At 35.5% G+C, this 18,015-nt stretch overlaps 1 protein-coding gene and 1 pseudogene across 1 annotated transcript; both read right to left on the bottom strand.

The window, feature by feature from the left end:
- Window positions 1-494: 494 nt before the first annotated feature.
- Window positions 495-9,789, bottom strand: LOC126716422 (GDSL esterase/lipase At3g26430-like; annotated as a pseudogene).
- A 6,839-nt stretch (window positions 9,790-16,628) lies between these two features.
- LOC126718388 (GDSL esterase/lipase At5g14450-like) lies at window positions 16,629-17,610 on the bottom strand (the record flags this gene model as incomplete). The annotated part of the gene is made up of 2 exons (XM_050420537.1): window positions 16,629-17,124; window positions 17,283-17,610. Coding segments are annotated over 2 exons (582 nt in total), but the record flags the coding sequence as incomplete, so codon positions are not given.
- Between the last annotated feature and the right edge of the window lie 405 nt (window positions 17,611-18,015).

Genomic DNA, 18,015 nt, shown 5'->3' with positions numbered 1-18,015 from the left:
ATTTTGTTCCCAAATTATAATAGATGTAAATTATTAACTTTTATTATAAAAAAATGAAAAGCTTCTGAGCACATGCTATCCAAAAAATAGAAAAGCCTCTAAGCACGTGCTACTCAAATTTTTTTTTAGGACTCTCTGACTTCCCTAGAAATTTTTGTGAGTAAAAAATGCAGAAACTTCAAATTATGATGAATAAAAATTAATCTTTACAAAAAAAATTTAAGAGGTTCACGTGCGTGCTCAAAAGCTAGTATAAAATAAAATTGTTACGTGCGTGCTCAAAGGTTAGTACAAAATAAAATGGCTAAGAAAGAGGTTTCTTTGATTCTAAAAAAATCACACGCATGCTTAGAGACTAGGACAAAATAAAATGGTTAAGAAAGAGGTTTCTTTGATCCCACCAACAAAAAAAAAAAAAAAAAAAAGGAGAGGTTTTTTTTTTATTTTTAATTTTTAATTTTTAATTTAAGAAAAAGAGAACTAGAGAATGTTTATTAGTGGTCCATTCTCTGACAAGCCATATCCAATGAAATAGGCGGGTCCGTAAATGAGCCACTAGCTATTTGGTTGAATACCCATTTGTTGCGGCCTCCGTGAAATGAGTCCCATCCCAATTAACCCGAACCGATAGGTCTTTGCATTTATTTGAAATCACAATATCTTTGCCACCTACTGTCTTCTTCGACGCACAGTAGTTCTTCAGGTTGTAATTATATCTCCCACCATGGCCACAACATACAATAAAAGGCTTCTCGAATCCTTCAAATTCAACAAGAAGAAAAAAAATTCATATGAAAAAATTTCTCTCCAAAATATAGATTTTCAAGGTTTAGAGGAAAAATTCCTTAAACTCATTACATTACGATTAATAAAAAAAGATGTAATGTTACTACCGTAAACTATTTCATAATATATTTTTTAAACTATTTATATGACAATTTTTTACTAATTCTTCCATAAAAATAAAAATATCTTATTGGTTCTAATCTAGACCTATAACTAATATCATTTTTTTACTCATCAATAACTACTTAATACATCAATTTTTTATAAAATAAAATCTTGTAAAAATAGTTTATGATTTTAACATTTTTCTTGATAAAATTATCTACGTATATTTTTAATCACATTACCTATTTAATGAATTATATGACTTGGAAAAAAATCTTGATGAATTGTATGATTTATTTAAATGATAAACATAAGTGATTTTACGAATTTCCATTAGCCCAGAAAGTTATTTATCAAATCAAATCAAATCCACTAGTGTAAAAAGGATGTACCATATTTTTTGGCTTGGGTAATGAGGGTGTACTTCATTGAGTAGATATCAACGATTCAACATAGGTGATTCAGATCCTTCCTGAGTTGGGCTACGGCTTCTTTTAATTTGAGATTCAAATATTGGGCCGCCTCATTGAATGGGCTGGCGCAGCCATATTTATCCATTTGGCCCGCTGTAATAAGAAATCGGTCCAAAAAATATGGAAGGCAGCCCAATGAGCCGGCGTTGTGTACCCAAAATATTCTTCCACGTTCACCATATATTTTCTGCATGTAACTTGCAAGTCATTCTCACACTTGAAGAATATTAAAAAAAAAAAAAAATTTTGAAGTGATTGTTGTGAATTTGTAATACCTTAATGATATCTGAGAATTGGCCCATTACATCAGGAACATATGCCTTAATTTGTTCAGTGGTCAAGTTTGTTTTGTTTTGTTTTGGTTTTTTTTTTTTTTTTTTTTTTTTTTTTTTTTTTTTTTTTTTTTTTTGTAACTAGCAGTAAGATCATTTTGGCCAATGTCAAATGTGTACAGAGCTTGAGAAAAATAATCCTCCTTGGGTAACCATTTCTCAAAGACCCCTCCCTTTTGTGCCAGAATTTTATTGAAACAACATTCACATTTCATTTTCAACACCAATATGATAATCAAAGTTTTTGCACAAAAATGATACATCCAAGAAAAGAAACATAACCACCGCACACTTTTGGTGTGGCAATTACTTTATAAGTATAAATGTTTGTGGGGTGTAGGGAACAAAGGCCAGGGATCAAGTATTTAGAAGAGAGCTTCACTCATATATACACTTAGATTAAATTAGAGTAGAATTTTTATATTGTATCAAAAAAGAAAAGAAACATGGGAGTCACCTTGTTTTCTCAATATTTGGGATCTTTTATGAAAATCTGAGAATTGGGCAACCTGCATGTCTAATGAAATGGGACTATTTCCACCCAATGTAATTGGTATATCCAGAGGTCCAATTGATGATGCAACATTTGCAAAATTGGCTCTGTGGCTAAAGTTTGAACCCATAGAGTTTGGAAAAGCACTAAGATATGGTAACCCAAAGTTTTCCGCTGAATATCAACAAAGAGTTTTTCTTGTACAATTAGAACTAGCTACGAACCTCAATTTTTCAGGTTAGTTTCTCTTGGTTAGGTTAGCTCTCCCTGGGGTTCCAGAGAAGCTTACTTTACACAGTAGAATAGCCGTTCCTTGAGTGAGGATTTCGTTGTACCTCAGGTAACTATTGTCACCTGTAGGTCTCTTGAGTCTTTTCTTCTCTTCTTCGCTGTAGTCTACTAGGGATACACGAGTGTTAGTGAGAAAATAGAGATGGACAACCTGGCTGAACATTGACAAAACCTCTCATTAAATGAAAGAGAGGATGTAAACCTAGAACTATCTGAGGATAAGTCATCTAATGAATTTATTATGGCTGCAAAATTCCTAACAAAAAGGGCATTAAGTGTTGAGGCAGTCATCAAAACATTCAATCCTCTGTGGCAATCAAAGAAGGGTTTTGCGGTGAGAAGAGCAGGGGACCACATTCTGCTGTTTGTGTTCGATAATAGAGAGGAAGTGGACAAAATCCTTAGCAACGAGCCTTGGAGTTTCGACAAATATCTTGTGGTGCTGCAGTGGTATGACAGGGAAGTTCCCATTAGGACTTTAAAGTTCGACACGATACCGGTGTGGATTCAAGTACACGATATCCCGGTGAGATTTCTGAACCACAAGGTTGCTGAAGAGTTATGTGAGGTTACAGGTTCGGTGTGCAGGGAAGAAGACATTAATGAAATGGATGGTGGAAGTTTTATGAGAGTGAGAGTCATTATAGACATCAATAAACCTCTCTGCAGAGGGAGGCGCTTCTCTTCTCCTCAGGGGGAGCAAGGTTGGGTTTCTTTCAAGTATGAAAGATTACCCAACCTTTGTTATTGGTGTGGGAGCTTGAGCCATGTGGATAAAGATTGTGAGTTATGGATAGATAGTGAAGGTTAGTTGAAGAAATAAGAGCAAGCGTATGGGTTCTGGATCTGTGCTTCTCCATTTGTTAAGGGAAGAAGTCCGGTGATCAAAGTGCCTGGTTTTTATAAGGCGAGGAAAAAGGAAAAGCAACGGATGAGTAGAGAAGAGCCAATTCCAAGGCCGGTGGTGGTTCTGGGATCACAACAGGCGTCGGTGGTGGTACAAACTCGGAACGAGGAAAGAGTGGTTGTTCAGGAAGAGCAGTGTGACAGTGACGTAGGGGCTGGTATCGAGGCTACGTTTACGTTGGAGACAGTAGGAAAAAGCTGAGATTTGGGGGATGGGTTTGAGGAGCGCATTAAGGAAATTGACAAGGGATTAAAGCTATTTGATAGGAGTGAATGCTTAAATCCGGGTAATGAGAAGGACCGTATGTTGGGGGATGAGACCAGCTCTGAACACGCAACAAAAAGTTTGGCTTTTGGTAAGAATGGATAGCCAGAGAAAGTGACTACTCAAGGGGTTCAGCTTGGGCCAGAAGGTGAGCTTTTATCTAATATTCTCAATACATTGGAGTCTGATGTGACTATTATGGAGTTTGAACCAAAAGGTGAGCTTTTATCTAACAATGTTAATACAAGCAATGCATTTATCAATGAACCTCTTGCGTACTCGGTGGAACTAATTAATGGTTTGGCAGACTTGGGAGGTCATGCCCATGCTAGCATGCCCATGCAGAACGTAGAGTGTAGTGTTGATAATGCAATAAACAACGTGGGGTTGCCTAGTCCTTTACCTTCCAATACAAAAACTCTACCATTATCAGATATAACTAACCAGGCTACTAAACAACCTCGAAATGGCCCAAAGAAAAAATGGTCAAAATTGGAGCAAGAGGTTGATGAAAATAATGTTAGTACTAATATGGAAGTGCAAGGTAGTAGGAGATCGGAGTTGGAGCTCTCGAAGCAACTTGTTCAAAAGAAAAAGAGAGTAAGTGTAGTTGGAGGATTTTACAATGAAAATGCTCAGGTGGATGCTGGTCGCCAGCACCACCTGTTACAATGAGTTGCCTGAGTTGGAACTGTCATGGGCTTGGGAACCCACAGACAGAAGGCGAACTTGTTGATTTAGTCAACAAAAAAGATCCCAAAATGATTTTCTTGATGGAGACAAAGGTTGATAAAGAGGTCATTGAAAGAATTTGTCAGAGATTGCAGTATTCTAATTCTTTTGTTGTTCCCCGGATCTCTAGGGGGGTGGTTTAGCCTTGTTGTGGAAATAAGGTATTCAAGTTACTGTGATGAATTTTTCAGAGAGATATATTGATACAGTAATTGATCATGGAATGAATGATGCCTGGAGTTTCACAGGTTTCTATGGAGACCCTGATACTGCCAACCGGGAAAATTCCTGGTCATTACTTAGGGACCTTAGCTCCCAGTTTTCCATCCCTTGGGTTTGTTTGGGGGATTTTAATGAAACCATTAGAGCGGAGGAGAAACAAGGATGGATGGATCGGCCAGAGAGGCAGATGTAATAGATTTTTGTGGGTTTAAAGATCTCGGCTTTAATGGCTTTCCATTCACTTGGTGCAACAGGAGACCAGGTGATCAAAATGTGTGGGTTAGGCTAGACTGAGGGTTAGCTACGGTGGAGTGGATGCTTCGATTCACCACATGTCGTATTCATCATTTGGATGCCTTCCATTCCAACCATAAACCTATTTTGCTTATCTTTAATTCCGAGCAAAAAAGGTTTTATTGCAAGGGAAGGCCTTTTCATTTTGAGGCTATGTGGCTCAAGGATAATTCATGTGAAGAAGTGGTCAAAACTTTGTGGCAAGAGGTGAGTGATCCATCTCCGGTTTGCATGGTCACCAAACAAATAATTAACTATCAAGATAATCTCATAATTTGGAACTGAGATACCTTCGGTCATGTCTGGTTGTCCCTTGCAAAGAAATTAAAAGAATTAAAAGGGGCCAAAGAGAGGGGTTTTTATAGGTCAGATCCAGCTCACGTTCATCAGCTTCGGGCAAATATTCAAGCTCTTATGTCCAAGGAAGAAACTATATGGAAACAACGATCTCATGTTGAATGGTTAAAGGAGGGTGACCAAAATACTAGGTACTTCAATTGCCGAGCAAATCAGAGGAATAAACACAGTTACATTTTGGGTTTTGAGGATGAGGTTGGGGACTGGATTGAAGAGGAAGGAAGAATGGGGGAAATGGTTGTGGAGTATTTTGCCAATATCTTCACTACTTCAAACCCATCGGGTTTTGATGAGGTTCTTCAGGGTATGCTTCCCACAGTGACTAAGGATAAGAATTCTGAATTAAATTGACCCTTTTTGGCAGAGGAAGTTCAAAGAGCGCTTCACCAAATGGCTCCCCTCACAGCACCTGATCTGGATGGTATGTCTCCCATTTTTTATAAATCCTTTTGGCATATTGTTGGTAATGATGTTATTATGGCTATTCTATGAGCTTTAAATATAGGTGTTGTCCCCGAATCCATTAACACCACCTTCATTGCACTTATCCCAAAAATTCTAGAACTAAAAAAGGTCTCTGATTGTAGGCCTATCAGCCTTTGCAATGTGATTTACAAACTTATTGCTAAAGTGTTGGTTAACGAGTTAAAGATGATGTTACCTTTTGTGGTTTTCAACACACAGAGTGCCTTTTTGTTGGGTCGCCTTATTACTGACAACATATTGGTGGCCTTTGAAACATTGCATTACCTTAAATGGAAAACTCAAGGCAAACTGGGGTTTATAGCTCTGAAACTTGACATGAGCAAAGCTTATGACATAGTAGAATGATCTTTTTTGGAAAAAGCAATGTTACATCTGGGTTTCTTGGAGAGATTTGTGAAAATGATCATGTCTTGTGTTACATCGGTCTTACGTTAGGGAGACCCTCTCTCGCCATATCTGTTCCTTATATGTGCCATGGGGCTTCAAGGGTTATTGCACAAAGCTGAATCTGAAGGTCACCTTAGGGGAGTATCAATTTGTAGAAATGGGCCTCGGGTCTCCCACCTGTTCTTTGCTGATGACAATGTATTGTTCTGTCGGGCTATAGAAGCAGAGTGCTAGATAATCCCTAGATGTGCTATCAATCTACGAGAAAGGTTCTGGCCAAAAAATTAACAGGGATAAGACTTGCATCTTCTTTAGCTCCAACACTGAGGTTGAGCTTCAAACCCGTATCCAACAGGTCTTGGTTGTACCTACAATTAGGCAATATGAGAAATATTTGGGCATGTTCGCTTTTGTAGGTAGGGCAAAAAAACAAAGTTTCATCTATATCAAGGAGCGAGTGTGGAAAAAATTACAGGGTTGGAAGGAGAAGCTTTTATCACAAGTTGATAGGGAAGTCCTTATTAATTCAGTGATTCAAGCTATTCCCACCTATTCTATGAGTTGCTTCAAACTTCCTAAAGGTTTGATCAAGGATATTGAGGCTATGATACAAAAGTTTTGGTGGAGTTATAGTGGGGATTCGAGAAAGGTCCATTGGGTGAAGTGGGAAAAGCTTTGTGAGGCAAAAGAAGTAGGGGGCATGGGTTTCAAGGAGATTGAAAAATTTAATGAGGCTCTCTTAGCCAAGCAAGTTTGGTGCTTGTTGAACAATCAAGATTCTCTCTGCTATAAGGTTTTCAAAGCTAGATTTCCAGATTATTCTATTCTTGAAGCCAAAGAAGTGAAGGGTGGTTCCTATGCATGGAAAAGTATTCTGGGTACAAGGGAGGTGGTGAAACAAGGGCTGATTTGGCACATTGGCGATGGAGCCAATGTGAGTATCAAAGAAGACAAGTGGCTACCGGATCCTTGCTATAGAAAGGTTAGCTCCCCTCTGCCTTCTATTCCACCTGAAGCAAAGGTTAGCTCACTTATTGACCATAACTTAGGAACATGGAAAAAGGAGGATATCAAACAATTGTTTTTGCCTCAAGAGGCGGATGCAATTATAAGCATTCCATTGAGCTTGAGAGTGCCCACTGACCGGTTGGTGTGGTCTAAAACTCCTTTGGGGAATTTCTCTTCCCGAAGTGCTTAAAGGTCGTTGGCTTCCAATGCTTCAGCCACCAACCCAAGTAGCTCTAATCCAATCCCCCAGAGATCCTTTTGGAGAGGAATTTGGATGCTACGTGTCCCTCACAAGGTGAAGCATTTCGCATGGCAGGCCTGCAACAACTCTTTGCCAACCATGGATAATCTGTTCCGATGACGTATAGTTCCCTCTGACTTATGCAGCCAACGTAAAGCCCAACCTGAAGATATCTTGCATGTGGTGTGGGGCTGTGTGGAGTTTGAAGGTGTATGGAGGAACCTCAATTGGGTTCGAGACCTAGCTCATCCCCCTCTTGGGGACTTCACTAACTTTATTTCAAGGTTCCTGCAGGTTGTTGATGAGCACAGGGCTGAGTACTTCATCATCATGGTGTGGATGCTATGGAATAGGCGTAATTTAGTTCGTCTCAATCGCCCTGCATAGACTCTGGAGTACATCACAAGAGTGGCTGGCAATTTTCTTCAAGATTTCCTTAAAGCGCAGGAGCCCGTGCAAGTGTCAAGACAAGCTGCCACCGTCTACCATTGGTGTCCACCTCAATATGCCAGATTCAAAGCCAACTTTGACGGTGCGATCTTCCAAAGTAGCAACGAGGCAGGTATCGGAGTGGTGATCCGTGATCACAAAAGTGAAATCATTGACTCCCTATCTTTGTGTATTCCCCTCCCTCCAACGGTAGCTGAAGTCGAAGCACTCGCATGTCGCCGAGCTGTTCTGTTTGCAAAGGAACTGTGTCTTCATGAGGTGCTTTTTGAGGGTGATTCGCAAATTGTTATCAACGCCCTTGCAGATGGTAGAGCTGAACGATCCATTTATGGTCATATTATTGGTGACATCCTTCATGAGGCAGCCCAGTTAAGTTTTTTAGAGTTTGTGTATGTTAATTGCAATTGCAATAGAGTTGCTGATGCAATGGCGAAAAAGGCCAAAACAGGTTTAGAATTTCAAGTTTGGTTAGAGGACATCCCAGAGGAGTTTGTTCCTTTGGTTCTTGCTGACATTTCTTGAGTTTTTATTTTCAATCTAGCCCAGGTTGGTGGTTTCCAGTCTGGTTTCTCAAAAAAAAAAAAAGAACTAGCATGCATGCTACACTTAGTAGTCCTCCAAATCAAGCATAATTTTGACTTCCATCTTAATTTCCTAACCAAAAAAGAAAGAAGAAAATGGAAATACCAATAGGTTTTTTTTTGGTTGGGAGGAGTAAAGTTCAAAGATTAATAACAAACTAGCCATTTTTATTTTTTTTAAAGAATAAGTTGTATTAGTACTTGATTACTAATATGAGAGACAAATATGGAGGTGGAAAAAAAAAAAAAAAAAGCACTTTAGGGATAATAAAAAAATGGTACTTTTGTGGAATTTTTTTTTTTTTTTTTCAAAAAGAAGAAGTTGTATTAATATTTAACAACTAACATAAGAGAGAAATATAAAAATGGGAGAAAAACTGTTTATTTATTTATTTATAATTTAGCTAAAAATTAGGAGTTTTTAAATTACTAATTTTACATATCTAACCCTATGATTTAAGCCTTAGAAACGGATGAATCTAATGGTATTTTGAGTATTTAAATTGAGGATTCCAAATAGGGGAAGCCCCTTAAATAGTTTCTTAATTCATTTCTTGAAGTTGAATGATAGAAATTATGAGATTACAATCTTATATCATGTATTTTCTACCCATATAGATATGCAAACACTAATGTATTTGACTATTTTCTATATATATATATTTTTTTGAGAAAATACTATTTTCTATATAATATTAAAGAAAAAGTTTAGTTACAAAATTGGTTGTAGCCTAGAGTTACAACCTTCGTCAATATTTTTTTTTTATTGTAGGTGAATTTTGACAAATCCATTATTGTATTACATCTTCTTCTTATATCCACCATGTTTGCAAAATTTCTAGAAAATTAAAGTTCAATAGCTATGTTATTAATAAATTGTTTAAATTGCAAGTTTTTATAGTTTAAAATTATACATAAAATATAAGCTTATAAATCAAATAATATTCGATTAACACAAAATTTGACATATGTATTAAGTACGTAACGTAAAGAACATGCAATTCAACAGTTATATTTTCAAAATATGTAGCCTTAAGCTACAACCAATTTTGTAGTTAAACTTTATCCTAATATTAATGGATACGTGCTTCCACAAAATTATTAAAAAAAAAAAATCGGAACATTAAGAAAGAGAAATGGAAGTACCTATGAAATCAATTACAAGGTGCCCATCACAAATCCGTCCGGATGGGGTGTGAAAATATGTTTCTCCATTAGGCGGTGGAACTTGTCCGAATAATGCTGAGTACCCACCGGTGTCTGCATTTGAGGCACAAAAGTTGAATATAGCAGGAAAATTTTGGTTGAGATGGTAGGATTTGGTAGTAATGCCAATGAAATTATCAGGCCAAAGATAGCATATAAGGTATGAGACTCCATGTCCATGAGAGACACAAAGAGATCAATTTTTTTTTTTACTCAAAGAGATCAAGCATAGAGACAAAGAAAATATGGTATGACTAATGTCTGTTTGTCTCCATCTAAAAAAACATGCCATTGACCTGTTCCAATGATGGTTTTAAAAATCGTACACTAAAAAATTTGCTTTTGTTCTCGGTTCTTAGTTTTTCTCTATTTTTATTGGTTTGAGGGTTTTTACTATACTAAATTAGTACCCGATTCCAAGTTTAACCTAGTTGAACCTACTAGTCAATCTAATTTTTAAAAATATGGTTCCTATTATTATAATTTGGTCTTTATTTAGCGAAAAGAATATGTACTTTTGTAAAAATTACTGACAATTAATTAATCTGTTCCTATGTATACCTTTTTCCTTTGTATATCTTATCTAAGTCTATATAATTTTATATAAATAAAAGTTAGCTTTTAGAAGCTGTTATACCAATTGGATATCCTACCTGATTGCCAGGTGAACTAGTGGTAATTTTGTGGCTGATGCTTTAGCTAAAAAAGCTAAGGACATTATTGTAGGATGTCAGGTCTGGTTGGATGAGCTCCCTAAATACATTGCTCCTCCGGCTGAATTTGATGTTCATTAGTTTCTATTTTTTAATATATTCCCAGACTCTCTGTCCGGTTTCTCAAAAAAAAAAAAAATATAAAAAAAAAAAAATTTATTCTCATCAAATTTTATTTTTAATTCTTTGTTCTTATCATCTTTTGTTTTTAACTGTTTGTTCTTATCAGATTTTGCTTTGACAGTTTGGTTAAGGCTATGAAAAAAAATTTGTCAACCACTCTTTTTAGTAGTTTTTTTGATGAACCACTTTTTTTTTTCTTTACTAATTTATTCTCATCAAATTTTAGTAGTTATTCTCATAGTTTTAAAAACCGGACCGGACCGACCGGTCTGACCGAGAATCGGCCTTCAATCCGGTCCGGTTATGACAGAAAATCGAAAATAGTTAAAAAATCGATAAATAGTGAAAACTGGCCGGTTCAACCGTAAAACCGGAAACCGGTATGGTTGAACCGGTTTTGCAAAATACAAAGAAAATGACTTTGTTTCTCTTGATTTCTTCCCCATTCGGCCTCTCTCATTGATGCAGCAGTTACTTTGTTGCTGTGAATGATGGGAATGAACGATTTTTCTTCCTTATTTTGAGAATCTTAGATCTATTATAAATAAGAGTTGGTGAATGAAACTTTCAAATCTGTGGGTAAAATAAAATTTGGGGAGGAGGTAAGAGTCTAAGAGAGGCAACATGAGAAGGGTGGAGGAAGGTATTTTGGTTTGAAGTTTGAACTATTGCTAATTGATATGTTGCAGAGAGTGATTACCAAAAAAAAAAAAAAAAAGGAAAAAAAGATATGTTGCAGAGAGATGGAGTGATGGACGGGCTTGGCAGAAAAGGTGAGAAGGAGAGATAGATTAGAGAGAGAGACGAAGGAGAGGACTTATGGCCTTATGGGCATTTCAGATGGATTTGTATTAGAAAAGTGGAAAGGCTGGAAAGGCTGTGAGTCTTGGGACTTGCGAGAAGTAAATGCATGTCATAAAAGTCAAAAAGTGGGTGGGTGTTAATGGTTAGTAATGGCTGGGGTGGGTTTTATTTATTTATTTATTCATTATCCCTTTTTCATTTTTGGTGAAGCCTAGAAAGTCTTGTAGCCGTATCTGACAATCTGTGTTAGCCTGTATGTGCCTCTTTTAAAGTTTTAACCATATTTGTGAACAACTATAGTAAGTTACCTTTAATATTTAAATGATATTTATTATATAAGTTGTGAAAAATTATTAACATTATAAAAATAGAATATATTCATCATTATTTATTTATATAATTTAAAAAATTATTAATTAAATTATTTATGACGTCATCGGTTGGACCACTGGTCGGACCCCGGTCGAACCAAAAAACCGATAATCAGTCTCTTTTTCGGTTCTTTCACTGTACCGGTTTTTAAAACCATGGTTATTCTTATTCTTAAGAGTTTACTGTCATTATTATTATTATCTATATATATATATATATATATAAAACCGAAACTTTTGAAACTTTCACAACTTTCCACGTCAGCACTATATAAAAAAAAAAAACCAAAAAAAATTTCTGGAACCAAAAAAAAATAAACGCAAAAAAATTCTTTTCCAAAACCCGATAAATACAAAACCAGCCTTCTTCCTCAAAACGCAGACCCCTGCCGTTCCTCTCTCTTCTCTATTTCTCTACCCTCTTCTTCCCCAAAACCCAACACTGAAAATCAATCTTGCCAAGAAGCCATCCCCACACTGTCAGGTCCGAAATAGAAAGAAGGCATCACTGATCTCCACCTTTGAGCACTGACGACATCTTGAGACTTTACCATCAGACCAGATTCTCTCCGCAAACATTACCGGTAAGTTTTTTATTTTGTTCTATAATTTAGGGTTTCGTTTTTGGTTCTTTGCCTCTTCCATTCTCTCTGCCTCTCTCAATTCTCAAACCCCTAAACTATAGTCCACGGGTGCTAGCCTCCCACTCCTTTAATGGCAGAAAGTTTTTGATTTTGAGACTTTACCATTAGACCAGATTCTCTCCGCAAACATTACCGGTAAGTTTTTTTTTTTTTTTTTTTTTTTTTTTTTTTTAAATTATTTTGTTCTATAATTTGGGTTGTTAAATATGATTTAGGGTTTTGTTTGGGAGTGTTTATTTTGAATGATTAGCTTAGATTGATGGGTTTGGGGCCCATAGTGGGTTTTATTAATTTCAGTTATATGTTCAGGAGTTACTTAGTGGAAAAGTGATTATTTTTAAAGTATGAAAGTAACCACTGTGTTGGATTTGACTGTCTGAATGGCTTGAATGGCTTATATGGGTTTGATTCATTGGATTGATAACATACTAGGGTCAATTTTAGTTTTATGTTTTATGATAAGATTTATTTGATTCTAATACAAAACATTCACTACCAATACTGAAAGCCTTATTAAGATCCCTTTTTAAAACACAAATTTGATCATGAAATAGCTTAGGCCCTATCTGCTTCCTAATATTAACTCTTGTGCTTTATTATAAATTTCCCTTCTGGCCTCAATGCAATAATATGGTTGGGTTTTAGATATTCAGGCTCCAACACACTGTGTTTGGATTCAGTTCTCTCCTATCCTATAGTTTTAAAGAATCATATTTGGTCAGTGTAAAACATCCATGATTATTAGTTTTATGGAGGGACAGTGCTCTGTCATTATTCAGTGAGGCCCTTCATTAATTGGTTTTATTTGATTTTTTTCCCCTAACAGGACACAGTCTTTGATCCATATTCCCTCACTTGTGGCCATATATTCTGCTACATGTGTGCTTGCTCATCTGCATCAGTGTCAATTGTTGATAAGCTAAAGTCAGTAGAGCCTAAAGGAAAATGCCCTCTGTGCCTAGAGGTAAGTTAATATCTTTATAGCCTTTGCTTCTTGGTTCATTCCAGTGACAAAACGGTGGGGTTGGATTGGGGTAGGTCCTAAATTCAAGCTTTGCAAACCAAAGTATCTTTCTATTGTTGGACTTAGATAGGTCTTTCTATTATTGGACTCAAATAATACCATATTCTCTCTGATTCATCAATTTAGAACCAAAAAAGAAAAAAAAAAATAGAGAAAAAATAATGGATTTTTCATAATTTGAGCTATTTTATGTTTTAGAGACTATATATGTCTTTACTTCAAACATAGTGAAATAATGGATTTGATAAACAATTCAATAAGGTGATTTGCATTATGATGGAAATGTGCAATTCTACGTTAAGTATAGTTTTTCATATGTTCTTTATATTTTCCCTATTTACATGTATTGTGGCTTGCTTCCAACAATTTTATTTTCTGATTGTAAATCATTAGAAAGCAAAATAAATGTGTTTCATTTATTTTCTCTTTTGTGTATTTTATTCATATATTTCAATTAGGTAGTCAAAAGTAATTTGGCTGGTAAAAAGTATTGTTCTTTAGTGCCAAATGTTTGTTTGAATTGGAAGCCTTAAGGAACAATTTTCATGAACAAGGAACCCTCATTTGTTTGGTATATTTTATGTTCAGTTGGCCTTTGGTGTTACTATTCTTAATGAAAGATTATTTTAAGGCAAAGTAAGTGGGGTTTCTGTACTGCTATTTATCTCTGAGTTGAGGACTTCTTTCATTGTAATTTTGGATGGTTCTTGCTTCATGTTGAACGAAATTTCTTCAATTTGCTGCAAACCTTGATGGGTATTGCTTAATGAAAAGTTATTTGTCTCATATATGTGGTCAACGGCAACTATCATGGCCATTGCTCTTGCACATGGAGGGGTAAGTCCATATGACTTCAATTTTATTTTTTCTTCATCTATCTTTTATAGCAAGGTTAGCAATTTGACACTGATGCAAAAAAAATTGAAATAAATATGACTCTAGGCTTACTTTGTTTTGAAGATTTTCAGTTATAGGAGCATAAGTATAGTGATGATCTTATTTTTGTTTCAAATGGTAATTCGTTTAAGCTTGAACATTTTTTTATTGACATTGCTTCTTTTTTTGCTATTGTAACATTGTCATTTTGTAGAACTTTTAGAAGTCAACATGAATGATTATCGTTAGGTTCTGAATCAATAGTTCTGAATTTATTGATGAAATTTCACACCATGAAATTTCTATCCAAAAAACTGTATGTCTTAGTTTTACTTAAGAATGTTATGATATTCTTTTTCATTTCCATCAAATTTGATAATAGTTTTCCCTCTCATCATATCTTGAATCTCTAGGTGAATATATTTCTTTCCAATTTACAATAGATTATAATATACAGGATTTAGAGGATGTATAACAACTCCTTTATTGTAGCTTATGAATTTTAAGGAGAAAGATGGCTTTTCATTTTGACTGGTGATGAACTGGACTAATTATACTACTCATCAGTGGCATGGAATCTTTCAGGTTAATTTTTACTTTGGAATATTTATTCTGTTTATTCTCCTTTTAACAAAAAGGAATATCACATCGATGTTTCCCCTTTTTTGATTGAGAGAGTTTAGCTTAAGGTTGTCTAACTTTTATTCTTTTGATAGTTAAGGTGAAAAGGGTTGCATTGGTGAGTTTCTTTTGTATTTCTTTTACCTTTCAAAGGGCACGAGATTGAGGATGTATACTTTTATAATGCCTGGTCTACATGAGATGGAGTTTCTACTAATGAACAATTAGATGCTTGCAGTGCACACAAGACTGAGACAGGGCTAATGAATAATATTATATGTAATAACATTATAACCTTAGTTCACCAAGTTCAAGGTCATTAATGATTTTCTTTTAATATGTTATTTATTTATTTATTTAAATGGATGTATTTTATATAAAGATATGTTAAGCATTCTTGTGTTTGCATGTTGTGCTCCCTTTCTACTGTTTACTAATTGCACCATATATGACTTTACAAATGATACTCCTAAATGTGATTTTTTAGGCAACATTGATGATGACAAGAACAAGGAATAAACAACCAGGATTACCAGGATTTTGCAAACAGACTGAATAATAGAAGGGATTATGTTAAAAAAAATGATAGAGACCTTAAAGTCCATGAAAGAAAGGATGCAATTGATAATAGATGTAGGATGCCTACCAGTAGTTTGAGGTTGTTAACTAAAGGTACAAATAAGTTATACAAAGTTAGTTGTTGTTTTTAACTTTGTACTTGGGTAGAACAAAGCAATCGAATTTCTCATATTGGTATAGTGTTTTAAGAGATTTGAACTTTTATAAATACTCATGTATTATTTAACATTATTAAAAATAAATAAATAACACTATTTTAGAACTTAGTTATTAATTTTCCCGTGCATTGTACGGATTAGCGACTAGTTATTATTATTATTATTATTTTAAGCTAAAAGATAGCTGTAAGAATTCTTAACAAGGCAGGTACACGTGCTTTTGTTTGGTATTAATTTGCTACGTTGATGAGGGGCTAAAAGTTATCACCATTTATAGTTTGTAATACACAAAACAAAATTATAGGTAACAATTTGTGATGTTCGTGAAGAGAGACACAGAGAAGTGTAGATGGTTTTTAATTTTCCCAACAGTTAAGTTGATAAGTTATTATTGATTTTCATGAGCCCCACACTATTTTATTTTTTATCATTACCAACTCGCCATTTCATACGGTCGTCTCCATGGTAAGTCAGTCCCTTTCATATTCAACCTCATCAAGCAATTTCCATCAAAAAAGAAAAAAGAAAAAAAGGAAAGCTTCATTATGCATAAGACAATCATGGACATGGTGATCTTCATAGTACTAGCCACAACATACCCAAGATGATTAACAAAACCTGCAATTTTTCAACACCAACAAAAGAGAGATTTGAACAAGCCAAAAGATAGAAGCACAAAACTGAAATTATCACTCCATTACTTTGAATCATAGGGATGAAGAGCAGAATTTAACTTACCATACTACTTTGCTTCACTAATAAGTGTGTACTCTGGTTAATTATGTCAGTGTTTTGTAACCTGACAATACTTCATAGTTGCACTAAGCAAAAATCAGCAGTCTGAAGACCAACTTGGACAATTTGAGTTGGACAATAGGAGATCGCCGTCCTTAATGCTGTATTGGGCAGCTTTCCCTGTACAATATATGTAGAGATCTCAACATGGACACAAACAGATGGACTGTTTTTGCTCTTTTTCTATCATAGATTCCAAGACTGAGTCACTGATTAAAGATTATTTTTGACCCTAATGCTTCTAAAAGTCCCATTTATAGGATGCATTATCAAAAATAAACTCCATGTCTACAGTTTCCATGAGAAGCCACACAAAATTTTTGCTAGTCCCAACTTCAAGTGATAATAACACTCATACAACATTGATCTGCTTCTTTTGTAACTTTTCTGTGCAAATTTGTGAAATGTCTGTACAAATTGAAATTCGAAGTTCTATTTCATGGGAAGGAAAATGAATTATTAACAGAAACATAACCGCATCTCTGATAGAACTTAAACTTTTCCATTGCATGGTTGCAAGATATCCATTGGAGCTTAAGGCTTGTGATCATGAATGACCAAGCTTGTGACAAGCTCCAGTAATCGGGATCGGAGGGTTGGAAAGGTTGCCGTTAAGAATTTGGTTGGCTATCCATTTATTTGCAGCATGAGAATAATGTACGCCATCCCAACTAATGTACTCTGAAGGATTGCTGCATGAAGCCCCTATGATTTCAGTCCCATTCACCATTGCCTTCCTTCCACAGTCAACGTTGTAATCTCCAAGATGCCCACAACAGTATCCATGTGGATTAGCAAAACCTGCATATCCCAACGCCCAAAACTGAAACTTTAATTTATACAGAATTAAAATGAAAGTGAAGTGCACAAATGTGATCAATCATATCAGCAAGGACTAAATTCTTTCAGTCTTTCATGTAGTCATAATGATACTCATGATGATCATATGTGAAGCTTACCAAGCTTCTTTGCTTTAGAAATTAAAGTGTATTTAGCCGAGAAAATGCCAACATAAGTAAGTATTGCATCTGGAAGTTGCGCTCCCAGTTGGGTCACCCTCTCTTGAAGCTGCCTGTTAAATTGCTTGGCGACCTCATTGTGGGACTTCACACAACCACTTTGGTCCATATTTTCTGGCTTTGGAGGATAATATATAACAGCAAAAGGCAAGCAGATAATATATAAGTAAGTATTATGTATCCAAAATGATCTTGCTCCTAATTGGTATAGTTTCTGAAATAGTAAATCACAACAACATTTATAAGGTTTAATCTGCACAAGTAATTTTGGTTACAAAATTGAATACGTTGAATCCCAGAGAAGGACTGTAGATTAGAGCAAGAAGTTCAAAATCAATACGGTCAACTTAAGTCTTCATAGCATGCTCCATACAGGTTGCAACGTGCATCTGGCCATAACATACCCAAGATGATTTAAAAGCAGATAAATAGTGCCTACTTTGTAGGATACTACTTGATCCCTTACTAAAATATAAGTTGTTAAGAAGCTATACAGAACATATATTTTTGTTACCTTGACTGCCTCGGCAGATTGATTGATAATATTTGGTATTGATGCTAGCACTTGTTTCTCTGTCATCGACACAAACCCACCATGAAGATCATTCTGTCCAATACCCAATGTGTATAGTGCCTTGGAAAAGTCCTCTGGTCTGGGGAAACTGCTTTCGAT

The sequence above is a fragment of the Quercus robur genome, chromosome 3 (genome assembly GCF_932294415.1).
Source record: "Quercus robur chromosome 3, dhQueRobu3.1, whole genome shotgun sequence".
Classification (NCBI taxonomy): domain Eukaryota; kingdom Viridiplantae; phylum Streptophyta; class Magnoliopsida; order Fagales; family Fagaceae; genus Quercus; species Quercus robur.
Note: the sequence above shows the minus strand (reverse complement) of the source record. Positions and strands in the feature narration are given on the sequence as shown.